Below are 13,232 nucleotides of genomic sequence, written 5' to 3'. Positions count from 1 at the left end.
AAAAGTCGGCAATGTACTGTCACGTCCTTTTACACAAGAAACTGGTGTACCCCAGGGAGGCGCGCTTAGCTGCACGCTCTTTATAGTGAAGATGAACACGCTTCGTGCTTCATTACCACCTGCCATTTTTGACTCTATCTATGTAGACGACATTCAAATAGCTTTTAAATCCTGTAACCTCGCAGTGTGCGAGAGACAGGTACAGCATGGTTTGAACAAAGTATCAAAATGGGCAGAGAAAAACGGATTTAAAATCAATCCTAACAAAAGTTCTTGTGTTCTTTTTGCACGAAAGAGAGGCCTGGTCCCGGATCCTAGCTTAGAACTGTGTGGACAACAAATTGCTATCAACAAACAGCACAAATTCCTAGGTATTATACTTGACGATAGACTCACTTTCCTTCCACACATCAAATATCTGAAAGAAAAATGTCTAAAAACAATGAACTTAATGAAACTTCTATCTAAGACTACGTGGGATAGTGACAGAAAGTGTCTAATGAATCTCTACAAGAGCCTAATACGGTCACGATTTGATTATGGGGCCGTAGTGTATAACTCTGCCACCCCGAGCGCGCTAAGGATGCTGGATCCTGTCCATCATTTAGGTATCCGCCTAGCCACTGGCGCTTTCAGAACAAGCCCGATCGAAAGCTTATATGCCGAATCGAATGAGTGGCCGCTCCACTTAGAGATCATACGTCAGCTTTACATATTTTTTTAAAGTGCACTCCAATCCTGAACACCCATGTTTTAATACCGTTACTGATATGACGTGTGCTACACTTTTCCGCAATCGTCCGTCTTATAAGACAGCCGTTCTCGCTGCGTGTGAAGGAGCTTAGCGATGAAATGCATGTCCCACTCGTCGAGCTTCCCTAATGCACCTAACCAAGCTCTTACCCCCCTTGGGAGTAGCAGGTGATAGAATGTGACGTATCCTTTTTAAAAGTCACAAAACATGCTCCAGAGGTCGAAATAAGAATGCATTTCCCACAACTTCAGTACAAGCACTCGTGCACAGAGTTCTACACAGACGCTTCTAAGTCACATGCCGGAATGTCCTATGCAGCTGTCGGTCCATGCTTCTCGGAATCTGATGTACTACATCCAGAAACAAGTATCTTTACGGCAGAGGCCTATGCATTATGGTCGGCTGTAAAGCATATACGGAAATCAAAACTCCAAAAAGCCGTAATATATACAGACTCCCTAAGTGTGGTGAAAGCCTTAATGTCACCCTACAAAAAGAAAAATTCTGTACTTACTGAAGTCTATTCCGACCTGTGCAAAGCTTATCTATCTAGCCAGCATATCATTTGCTGGGTACCTGGCCACAGGGGAATCGAAGGTAACGTTCTGGCAGACCAGATGGCTATGTCAATTGCACCCCCTGCTGTTAATAAGAATGCTTTGGTGCCTCTCACAGATCTGAAACCTTACATACGAAAAAAACTGCGAAACCACTGGCAACGCATGTGGGACGCAGAAATAAATAATAAACTGCACGTTATAAAGCCACAATTAGGTTTTTGGCCATCCCCAACAAAATCTCGGCGAACAAATGTCCTATTCTGTTGCCTCAGAATACGACACACATTTGGGACCCATCATTTTCTACTTACTGGAAGTGAACCTCCAACCTGTGGTAGATGCGGTGAAAGGCTGACCGTCCTCCATGTCCTCTTGGAGTGTCGGAAGGCCAAACCTGAAAGAAACATTTTCCACTTGCATACCGTTATTACATCCCTCTACACCCGGCTATGTTTCTTGGTAAGGAACCGCTTTTTAACACCAAGGCAGTCCTCGACTTCTTAAAGGATGTAGTTCTACACGTTATAAGCTCATTAAATTCGTAGAGCATCCTCGCTCCAGAGGATGCCGCTGCGATAATTGTTTTGAATAGTACATGCCTCCAGGCCCTTGTGTTTCAAGGGCTCTAAGGAGGCAGTAGTGCTCTAGCATATCTTACATAACCTGATATATTTTTAGACATCATATGATTCTTTTTAAATGCGTCTTATTGTTCATAGTACACGTCATAAGTCATCGCCATAATCTTATTATACAGATTTTACGCACTTTAGCGCAACCATTTTTAAGGCCCCTCTACAGCGACATCACACCAACTTCATAGAACTCATGATTTCACTGCAAACTCATTAACACGGACATGGTGCTCTTTCGCCATACTTGGCCCTTGCGCCATAAAACATCAAACATTCATTCATTCATTCATTCGTTCCCCTGTAGGTGGCTGCCCCTGAAATCACTTATGCTGGCTTATGCTGGACATTCTCCCTCTACCTCCGCTCTTGCAGCCATAATCAGCCCCGACTTGACCCGTTCGCAGATGCAACAGTTTCAACAGTTTGTTGAAGAGGCATGAAACTTCATTCCAAGTCCATTCTTCGACATTGGGTCAGACTTCCGTCACAACGCATCGCATTCACACAGGCGGCAGATCCATCATACATCGCTGGCCGTATCGGGTGTCTCTAGTCGAGCGCAAGATTATTGAGGAAAATGCCGCAGACATGCTGCAACGTGAGATAATCTGCCCCTCTGCTAGCCCTTGGACGTCTCCCATCATTTTGGTCTGAAAGAATAGTGATTCCGTGCGATTTTGTGTCGATTACCGAGCGCTCAACAAGATTACGTGCAAGGATGTATACCCTATGCCTCGCGTTGACGATGCCCTCAATTCTCTGCAAGGTGCCGAGTACTTCTCCAGCCTGGATCTGTGTTCAGGTTACTGGCAAATTCCTATGCACGAAGGCGACAAAGAAAACATCGTTTGCAACCCCAGATGGCCTTTACGAGTTCAACGTCATGCCCTTCGGCCTCTGCAATGCTCCCGCAACTTGTCAGCGCATGATTGACACTGTTTTGCGCGGCCTGAAGTGGTAAACATGCTTGTGCTATCTGGACGATATTGTTTTTTTCTTATCGACATTTGCCCATCACCTGCAATGTCTGGACGAGGTTCTCGCATGCCTTGTTAATGCTGGTCTTCAGCTCAACACCAAAAAGTGCCGTTTTGCAAGCAAGACTATCAAGGTGTTAGGTCACATTGTGAGGAAGGATGGTACTCGACTTGATCCTGGCAAAATTTCAGCGGTTCTTTGCTTTCCTCGACCAGAAAAGACCAAAGAACTACGCAGTTTCCTTGGCAGTGCTTCCTATTTTCGGTGATTTATATGCAACTGTGCCTCTAAGCTGCTCCTGTACACAACCTACTTCTTTCTGGTGCTCTCTTCGTGGCCGGAATGTGAATCTGCCTTGACCACGTGCAGGGTACCCTCACATCTGAACCTGTCCTGTGTCATTTTGGTCAGACTGCACCCACAATCTTGCACACAGACGCTAGTGGACGTGGAATTGGTGCTGTTCTCCTCCAGCAAGATACCTCTTTGCGTGAGAGAGTTGTTGCATATGCAAGCCGCGTACTCACACCTGCCGAGAACTATACCGTCACCGAGCAGGAATGCCTAGGTGTCGTTTGGTCAGTCCAGAAGTTTCGTCCTTATCTCCATGGCCACCATTTCACCATTGTTACGGACCATCGCACCTTATGTTGGCTCTCCACACTCAAGAACTTGTCAGGGCGTTTTGGTCGCTGGATTCTTCTTCTGCAAGACTATGACTTTGAGATCATCTACAAGTCTGGTAAAAAGCATCAAGATGCAGATGCTCTTTCTTGCTGCCCGCTTCCTACAGCCGCACTCATCAATGACTCTGCAACCACCTCCAGGGATGCAATCCCTGACGTCTCTTCTACAGCGATTTTGTCCTTCGCCACTCTTGACCATCTCACTTCGAACAACCATGAATCATTTTCGTCTCAACAATTCGCTGATTCATACTGTTGACATATTATAGACCGCATCGAGGAGCTTCGCACCCGCCTAATGCCAGGCTCTGTCGACAGCTGACACAATTCAAACAACAAAACTCCGTGCTGTAACGCCATATCCATCATCAAGGCGGACAATGCTGGGTGCCCGTACTGCCTCGCTGCCTTTGTGCTCATGTCCTTCAGGCCTCTCATGACGATTTGACTGCTGGCCACCTTGGCATCCAGAAAACTTAAGACCGCATAAGAAGACGCTTCTACTGGCCTGGCCTGTCTAGCAGTGTGGCGAAATACGTCTCTTCCTGTGCCATTTGTCAGCGTCGGAAGCGGCCAGCATCAGCTCCTGCCGAGCAGCTACTACCCGTCTCGTGTCCTGCGGAACCATTTTAGGTTGTTTGCATTGATCTCTATGGGCCACTTCCCATGACTCCAGCCGGTAGTTGATGGATAGTTACAGCCGTTGACCACCTCACGCACTATGCCGAAACATCTTGTGTCAGTTCTGCATCTGCTTCTGAAGTTGCTACCTTCAATCTTCAAGCCGTAATCCTGCGTCACGGCACCCCTCATGTCCTTCTGAGCGACCATGGAGAGACATTTCTTTCAGAACTAGTAGGTGAAGTGCTCGTGCCTCTGGCACAACTCACGAGACTACTTCAGGTTACCATCCTCAGACCAACGACCTGAGTGAGTGGTTTCATTGTACGCTCTGACATGATAGCCGCGTATATTCAACCAGATCACAGAAATTGGGACGCAATTTTGCCATTCGTCACCTTCGCGTATAACACTGCCGTTTAACTCACAACCGTTTACTCGCAATTCCACCTTGTTTATGGTCCTTTGCCCAGTTCCTTTCTCGACGTTTCTCTCTTTTCTGCCCCTGTCAGTCCATTTTCATGTTACTGCGAAGAATATGTTTCCCGCCTTGACCATTGTCACCAGTGTGCCCGCTTCAACACCGAAGCCAGACTACAGGTCCGCAAGGATCATTATGACGCATCTCATCGCATAGTTTTCTACCAGCCCGGCGTTTTCTACCAGACCAGTTCACATTCCTGGGTTGTGTGAGAAGTTTCAGTCCCGCTTTATTGGCCCATACACGGTGCTGGAAATGACTTCCCCGTTAAATATCCTGTGACCCCTGTTGCTCCCTCAACTGACGGCCGTTGCCACTCTACCGAAGTGGTCCGCGTTTTTCGTATGAAGCCCTTCACGCGGTGTTCCCCATAACTTTAGGCTGCGGCCAGGATGGCCGCTCTCGTGCGGGGAAAATTAGTGTGGACATTTTTTGCACTTCTTCATCATGTGTATGTTATCATCATCATGTGTGTGCCCTTCGTCTTCATCGTGTGGGTAGTTGTGTCATCATAGTGGACTGTGCTGAGGGTCCTTAGCCACGTCTTTCAGGCTCAATAAAGGTTGGCCCTTACTGTGACGTCACAGTATTAGTAAACTTTATTTAGAAAAAGAAAGGTGTGCGACAGACATTCTATGTATAAAAAATATTTTCCAGACCTTCACATATGAAATGAGTCGTTAACAGTGCTGGCACACTAATATGGGGTTCCCATTACTAAATGCAGAGCATACTATACATCTCGATTCATAGGTACCGAAGTTATTGATAGCTAGCAAGATTGTTGTTAAGTGATGTGATTAGCCTCCTGAGCATGTTCAGCACTGTGCATTTGCACAGTATTTGGGAGCATAAAGGTTTGTGTAAAATTTTCTGATATTCAGTTTGATACACAGCTTTTTTTTTTGCTTGATTTGATTCAATATTCGATTTGGAATCTACCACATTAGTTTTTGCACACCCCTACTTTATATGGAACATCACAGTGACAATAAATTAATCTGGAGTGTCGATATAAATGCTATTGGAATAAGACGTGAAGATGTGAGAAACCACTGCAGCAATGCCATGATGACCGATACAGGAAGCTGCTGGCATGACGGTGTGTTTTATTTTCAGTCAGTACGTCATGGCATGGAAGAGAAATTTATTGCACATAATTTACATTACTGTTATGAAGGGGCACAATGTTTTGACACTGTTACATTCTGTTGGTATACGTGGTCTGCCACCGTTTTCCTTAACATTGTAACATGGCTCCGTGTCAACCTTTGCAGTTTGTTGTTGTCCAAACTTGTTTTGTGGGTTGAACAAGGTATAAACATGCTATGAAGAAGGTTATTTGCATTGGGTGGCTCAGTCGTCTGCTAGCGTGTTTTAGTGTTACCCGTGATAACGAAATCCCGTGACAGTGTAATTCTCATAACAAAATATTTTCGTATCCCCAGTAAACGCTCATAGGTTTTAATGCATTTTATACCTCTCGAAAATGAAATGTCGCTGAACTGTAATCCCTCACCATCGAAACTTGTGGGAACGTAACCCTGCATATTAGCTACTTTCACAAGGGTGGTAGATTCTAAAAGTTGCTCAAATGCGTTTGCTTTGCGCTTCATTTGCGTAAAATTCCACCACATTATGCTTGTGTGGGTACCGCCATTTTTGTTTACAAAAACAACCTAGCGCCGGTTTTCTGTTTGTTGAGCAAAGAATATAGCTAGCAATGGGCACAACCAATGGCAGCACAAGTGCAAAGAGCTAGGCGTTCATACAAACAAGTACAGCAAGTTTCCCAGCAAAAAAAGCAGCATGTACTTAGTTGGGGACATGCTGCACAAAAATTGCACGCTATGATTAGACCCACACCACATTGGGTACCATGTTTCAAAGAAGTGTTGCCAGTTCTCACTCAGTAAATTGTACAAACATGCACACATGCATATTGATAGATACATTGTCCATTCTACCATTGTGTTTCCTCATAAAAAGTTTTTGAAATGCTGCTTGTTAACACCAGTCTTCTGTCCCATGGTCATGTGGAGGAGCCTGAATTATTTTTATCTGCTATAGGAGGAAAAAAGGAGATACTGGCTCGGTACAGTAAAACTTCGTTAATTTGGATTTCATGGGTCCAAAAGAATGAAATGTCTGAATTGACTGAATGTAGAATTATCGAGGGTATCAAGAAACAATAAACAAATGCTTACTGCATCAACATGCCCTTATTTGCTGAATGAATCAGCAAATCCTGTTTCTGTTTTGCAGTAAAGCAATGCGGAAGCTGCAGTTCTTGTCATCTCTTGACTAATTGGTGCTAGCAGCAGTAAAGGCCTCGCGATTGATTTCCTTGGCAGTGTGGCCGCAGTGCGCGTCTTCATCTGAGACACGCTTTTCACTACCGTGCACACATCCCGATTATTTTTTCACCAGTGCCGCTGCCCATTGTGATGTAAACGGTGCTCTTTATCCTTGACAGCTTTGTACTGAGTAAAAATGAAGCTACTCTTTGCCAACCGGTGCAGACGAAACCACAGCCACTGTTGATGCGATCATGGGCAGCGATCTTGTGGCTCTGAAGGTACACGGCTGACACACACACCGAGTCAAAACAAAACTGTTCTCTACTACTTCAGATGAAGCTGCAGTCGCTATCGACACGATCATGGCTGACCACTACGCATTTATGAAGGCATACGACCAACGCGCATGCCGATTCAAAGCGAAATCACTTTTCACTGCAACCGCTCTGAACGAAGCCGCGGCTGCTGTTGACGCAATCATGGATGCCAACTATGCAGTCATGAAGGCATGCGGCCAATGCGTGCACCGAGTCAAAGCGAATCCACTGCCACAACCACTGTGGACGAAACCACAGCCACTGTGGACGCGACCATGAATGACGAATACGCAGTCATGAAGGCATGTTGCCAACGCGGTGCTATGCACGTCAGTAAATGCAAGCATAAAGGCTTTAAAGGCACAAATAGGCACGCAGCGTTCTGGCATTGCTGTAGTTTACGTACGATTGCCGCTGGTGATTATGGTGATGCAAACTCCGCGGCTTCGTTTCGGTGGACGCTAACACCTTTTTTGCTCTTTTACGTTGCACATTTGCAGCGCTTGCTGAGCTCAGAGAGTTGGGAGAATGAACTGATATGCAGCCAAATACATCTGAGAGTTTCATTGCATTAAATACGCCTGCCAGGACCAAAGTGCATGTCTGAACTATCAGATTTTCCAAATTGACAAGGGTCGAATTAACGAGGTTTTATTGTGCATACGTTATGTCACACTCACTGTGGCGTCGCATTTCTTACTTTGTTGGTGGCAGCGCATGTAAACAGATGCAAATTTGTAGTTGCTAGTTAGTGTGTACAGTTAAACCTCGATATAACAGACTTCAGTATAATATAGTATATAAGTTGTTGTAACTTGTGCATAGAACACCAGAGTAGATAGAAACTCAATATAACGTAGTGTGTTTATACATGACTTCACTATAATGAAGTTTCACTGCTGCCGCGAAGTAATATGAAGATGATAAAGGGAAACTTCCATGAGTACAGGTGGTAAAAAGCTTGAATTATAAGTGCTGCTTGCAAACACGCCTCCCAAATCACGCACCGTGTGACCAAAAATGACTATTGAAGCGCAGCAGCATCGTGTTTCATTAAGTCCACGTGTGATAAGATCCTATCGCACCCCTCATGCTGTTTGCTTTCGATGTGAGTGAAATCAGGAAAGGGTGAGCCTAGAAGGATAGTGGCTTGATGAGTGCTGTTTCCCTGCACGAGTAAGGGGAAAGGGTAGGGAGTAGTGAGCTCACGGTGACGCAATCAAATGTTTAGGGCGGGGAGAAAGGGGCAGGTTGCTGCAAGTTTTCTTTTCTCGCATGGCCGTAGCTTTGCATGGCTGTCAGTGCAGTTAAGCGCGTGCACAGCCAGTGCACCCTGTTTTAGAGGTAATCTGCTGCGTGTGCAAAGTGTGGACATGCCGAGATGGCATGGCATCATGTGCACTGTCTTCCTGTGCATATAGTACTGGAGGTTGTGTAATCTTGAAATTCAGAGGCGCATTTAAGCGAGCAGCAGTTGACGCATTCACACTTTTCATGATAGCATTGTCGCACTCAGTCGCAGGGGTGGAGTGGACATGAAAGCATGGCTAGCTTCGCTTCGCACTGCTGATGTGAAGATATTGTCGATGCGGCATAAAACCGTATATTTCGTCGCCAGCTCTCAAATAAAAAAAAAAAGTATACTTTCTTTTCTCATTCAAATTTGCTTTCTCGGAAAATTTTAGGGTCCCTTTCATCAAGAAAGATTCATCGGTTACTGTACTTTGCATAAAAAGTGTAATTCAGTAGAACGAAATTTTGATATAATGAAGCTAATTGCCCATTTTGTCGACTTTGTTACAGTCAAGCCCAACTATATCGAACGTGTTTACATTGAATTATCCTGTACATCAAACCATTTCTGAACACAGTATAGTTACAATGAGTATATATATAGCAAAAGTTATGCTTATCATCATACTTTGCTGGTGAAGCAGCGCACTAACACGGATACAGTGAAGACACACAAGAAAAGACGACACTGTGTCTTCACTGTGTCCGTGTCAGTGCGCTGCTTCACCAGCAAGGTATGATGATTACTCACCAACTAGCCCAACTTTCCACTTTACTGAGTTACGCTTATGTTGAACAAAAATAGCAACTCCTGATATATCAAACGTCAAGCTGTTCAAAAGTTCCCCTTAAGTCGGCTTTCCCTTGTGGCAGCGGGGCAACCCGCTTACACATCCCACAAGTGGTTTAGCCCAGCGATGCAGCTCCATCCACTCTTTCTCTCTCTCGTAACCGAGCTCCGTTGGGACAGTTGCCGACACCCTCCTGCAAAAAATTATGCTGGCCCACCCGCATCGCTTGCTCAGACAGCCAATCAGCGGCTTTTGTGGCCTTGTCGTGCAAGGTGGTGCAAGTTCGAGTTGCCTCGCTGCTTTTCTCGTTCGTTGTGTTCGTGCCTTGTGGGCCTTCTCCTCTGCAGTATTGCCGTGATGGCTAGTGTGAAGTGGCAGAATTTGCCTTTCGCCATGAAGCTCAAAATCATAAATAGAGTCGAAGGCGGTAAGAAGTCAGATGTTGCCGCAGTGTACAAGTTTTCGAGGTGCACTCTCAGCACAATCTTGTAGAATATGGGGGGGAGATTAGGGCTAAAGCGAACAATCGATCTGTTGCCCATGGCGCCCAATGTGTGCGCACGGTCATCTAAAGATGTCGAGGCGGCTATGTACAAGTGGTTCATCCGAAACTGCTTCAGACATGCCAGCTTCCATGTGCCCGGTGATGATTATGAAAATGCTTATGAATATGACGAAGCCATTGCCAGTGTCACCGAAGTTTGAAGTGAGCTGTAAGAATTTCCCAAAGCCATTGACGGATCAACACTTGACGAGTTTGTGAGTGCGGATGATGGTGTTACGACCACGGGAGAGCCAGAAAACGAAGACTACATTGCTAATATTGTACCGAGCACAAGTGAAAGCGGCCACAATGAGGAAAGCAGTGGCGATCCTTCGCCCACTTCCTCCGAGGTAATTGGTGCACTTGCACTAGTCCGGCACTTCTGCGCGAGTGTGGAAAATTGCAGCCTCAGCTGCTCCAACTCTTTAGACAACGTGGAGAAGTGCGTGTTGTCGCAGGCAGCGAAGTTGCCCAAGCAGAAAATGATACAGGACTATTCCATGCGAAACTAAGCTATAGTTTCATCAATAAAGTGCGCTTGTAAATGGTATGTGCTTTTATGACGTCCAATTCTTTAGCAGGCTTATATCGAATTATGCCCTATGTCGAACTGATCGTCATTTTTTTGCGAGGTCGTTATAACCAGGTTCGACTGTATATCGAAGTTTAGCTATTACTACCATTCAGGAGCCTAGTCATGCCGCGTTCCTGCCAGGTAAGTATTAACGAGTTTACACTGTAGAATGTACACACCAGCTTGCTTTCCTTGACAGCATGCCATACTTAAGATACACTGCGCAATTGGTTGGTGCTTCCTGGAAGCAACTGATTGCTGTGGTGGGCACGGTGTACCGGGAAGTGCTTCTCTGGGTGCCATCTCAACCTTCGCCTGCACCTGTTCTTCACAGACTAACTGGTCACCAAGTAAGTTACTTGTCTTCTTGGGTTTCTAGTTGGAACATATTGCATTCTGTATGGTGCCGACAAAGTTATGAAATATTAATGTCTTTTCTTATGAAATTATAGGTGTCATGTTAGCTTTTTGGTGTAAATTGAATATTGTTTAATTATTTACAGATATAGTATTGTTCGAACATGCACAAAACTCTTAACCCGTTGGCTATCAAAGCTGGCTAACCGTCGGGCCCAGCAACAGGGGCCATATTGCCAAAGCTGGCTTATTGGTCAGGTTGGAAGCTGGAGGTATGTTTGGTTTAGAAATTTACTCGTAGATGGCATGACGATCAATATGTGTTATACTTGATTAATGAGATCGTGAATAGATGGCACTACTTGTCCACTCCACTGGAGGTTAGATTTTAAAAATTTTTAATACTTAGTATTTAGCGGAAGTTTGCTTAGTGCCCATAAGCGGCAAAAATAATCGCTACAGAGGGCCTCGTGCCACATATCATATTTGTTAGCCAGTGCGTGTTAAAAGAATGATTGTCTATGCACATTTGAAAGAAGGTGTGAGGCTGAAATTTAGCATATTACGTACAGTCAAACCTTTCTATATAACGAACTTCAATATACTGAAATTGTCCATATAATGAATTATTTAACTTTCCCTACTGTAGGGAAAATAGGTGTTGTGGGTTACGCCAGATTTCTTTTTGTGAAGGTACTACTGCACTCAATATTTTATGCAATACATAAACAAAAAGCAGAATGGATGCACTTTTCATGCATAAAAGCTTTATTAACAAGATATATGCGATAAAAAAGATATAAATTGCCAGAATCAAGATTATGAGATAAAATTGAACAAAGTTTGTAAAGACACGTTTGTATCTACTAAGAAAAATACGTAAAAAAAATGGTGGGATGTACAAAATGCATTGCCATCTGATAGGCACTATCTACAAAAAAAAAAAAAATTTCATGGAGCAGGCATTCCACTAAAAAAATTAAACTGCAAGCTCTGTAGTTGGGCATGCCGAGCTATGGCCGTGAATGTTCCGGGCTGGTTTGCACCGTCCTCACTCTCAGAGTCAAAGTCTGACAAAAAGGCAGCATCCTCAGGCTCGCTGCTGCTCGATAGATTGATAAAATCAGGCACAGATGCAGCAGAATCATGAGATCTGCAGTTTTGCAAATCGCGCACTCTGCTCCCAATGGCAGCCATTCTGGCTTTCTACTTTGACGGTCGCGAAACTTCAGAGTGTGTTCAAAAATTACTGCTTAGCGGGAAGAAATTGAACTACTTGGAAATCAAAATTATAGTGCTCCTCCTTCACGTGCAATGGCGCAGTTTGACTGAGCGGTGTGGAAGGTCTCGAATGTGGCGTTTCAAACTATCGATAATGGACGTGAATTTTTGCTTTATACTTTGACAATCGCGATACTTTGGAGCACATTCTAAAATCACTGCCTGGCAGGAAAAAAGGGAACTGCTTATAAAACAAAAATATAGGTTCCTCCTTCATGTCTTATAGCGCAGTGTGTTCGTGAGCGGCGGGGAAGATCTTAGAAGCGGTGCTGCAAACCCATCGTTTGCGGGCTAACAATGCTTTCGACTGTGCTTTCAACGTTTCGTTCGTGTCGAAGCGACAGACGCACGAAGGTCAATTCGATTGCTGCTGCTGCCGCGATTCCTAACTCCAGCATTTTCACAGACAATTTCCGCTGTCATCAAGCGAAATCTTTTCATGTTTATCTGTGCGTGCGTGACACCGTGTTGGTTAATTTAGTTAAAATACGTTGACAGGCTAGTTAGTTTGAATCCATGATACAATGTGTAAGCATGACTCAACAAGGACGTAGAAAGAAGCAGACACACAAAGACAGTGCTGTCTTTGGGTGTCTGTCTCTTTGTATGTCCTCGGTGAGTCGTGATTACACATTCTATCGTTCTTAATTTAATTAGTAAACGAATGTTTACAAGTTTATACGGCCGATAATACTACTATCCTTACTTCGTACAGCTATCTACTAATTTGCTATCGCAATCGGTGCTTCGCCTTTTGGGCGGAACTGCGAATTTTTTGTGTGCCTGAGACTTGTGTTCCTGACTAGTGCATACAAAGGGAAAAAAATCTTCGGCTGGAAGTTAACCAGGCAAGGCTTCCATGGACCAAAAACAGGAAGATATCTGTACTTTGAAGACAAGCTTGCCGACTTGGTCGAGCAACTCTGTGTGGATCACGTGCCCATGATGACCGAGTTTCTCAAGGTAAAGGCCCGTGATCGAGGCCTATCCAGAAGGGGTATTAAAGCCAGTAAAAACTGCATAATTAAATTTATCAGCAGACAAAGTGCACACGGGCATC

General features: G+C 44.6%; 1 protein-coding gene across 5 annotated transcripts in view; it reads left to right on the top strand.

The window, feature by feature from the left end:
• LOC135909425 (tRNA (34-2'-O)-methyltransferase regulator WDR6) overlaps positions 1-13,232 on the top strand; it is a 443,227-nt gene that overhangs the window by 95,911 nt on the left and 334,084 nt on the right. For all 5 annotated transcript variants that reach the window (XM_065441378.2, XM_065441379.1, XM_065441377.1 and 2 more), the window contains one exon: positions 10,749-10,884. In XM_065441378.2, coding sequence (XP_065297450.1) covers positions 10,749-10,884 — 136 coding nt within the window. The remainder of the gene's footprint in view (positions 1-10,748; positions 10,885-13,232) is intronic.

Source organism: Dermacentor albipictus, unplaced genomic scaffold (genome assembly GCF_038994185.2).
Source record: "Dermacentor albipictus isolate Rhodes 1998 colony unplaced genomic scaffold, USDA_Dalb.pri_finalv2 scaffold_17, whole genome shotgun sequence".
Lineage (NCBI taxonomy): Eukaryota > Metazoa > Arthropoda > Arachnida > Ixodida > Ixodidae > Dermacentor > Dermacentor albipictus.
The sequence above is the reverse complement of the archived record's forward strand: the minus strand, read 5'-3'. Positions and strand labels throughout refer to the sequence as shown.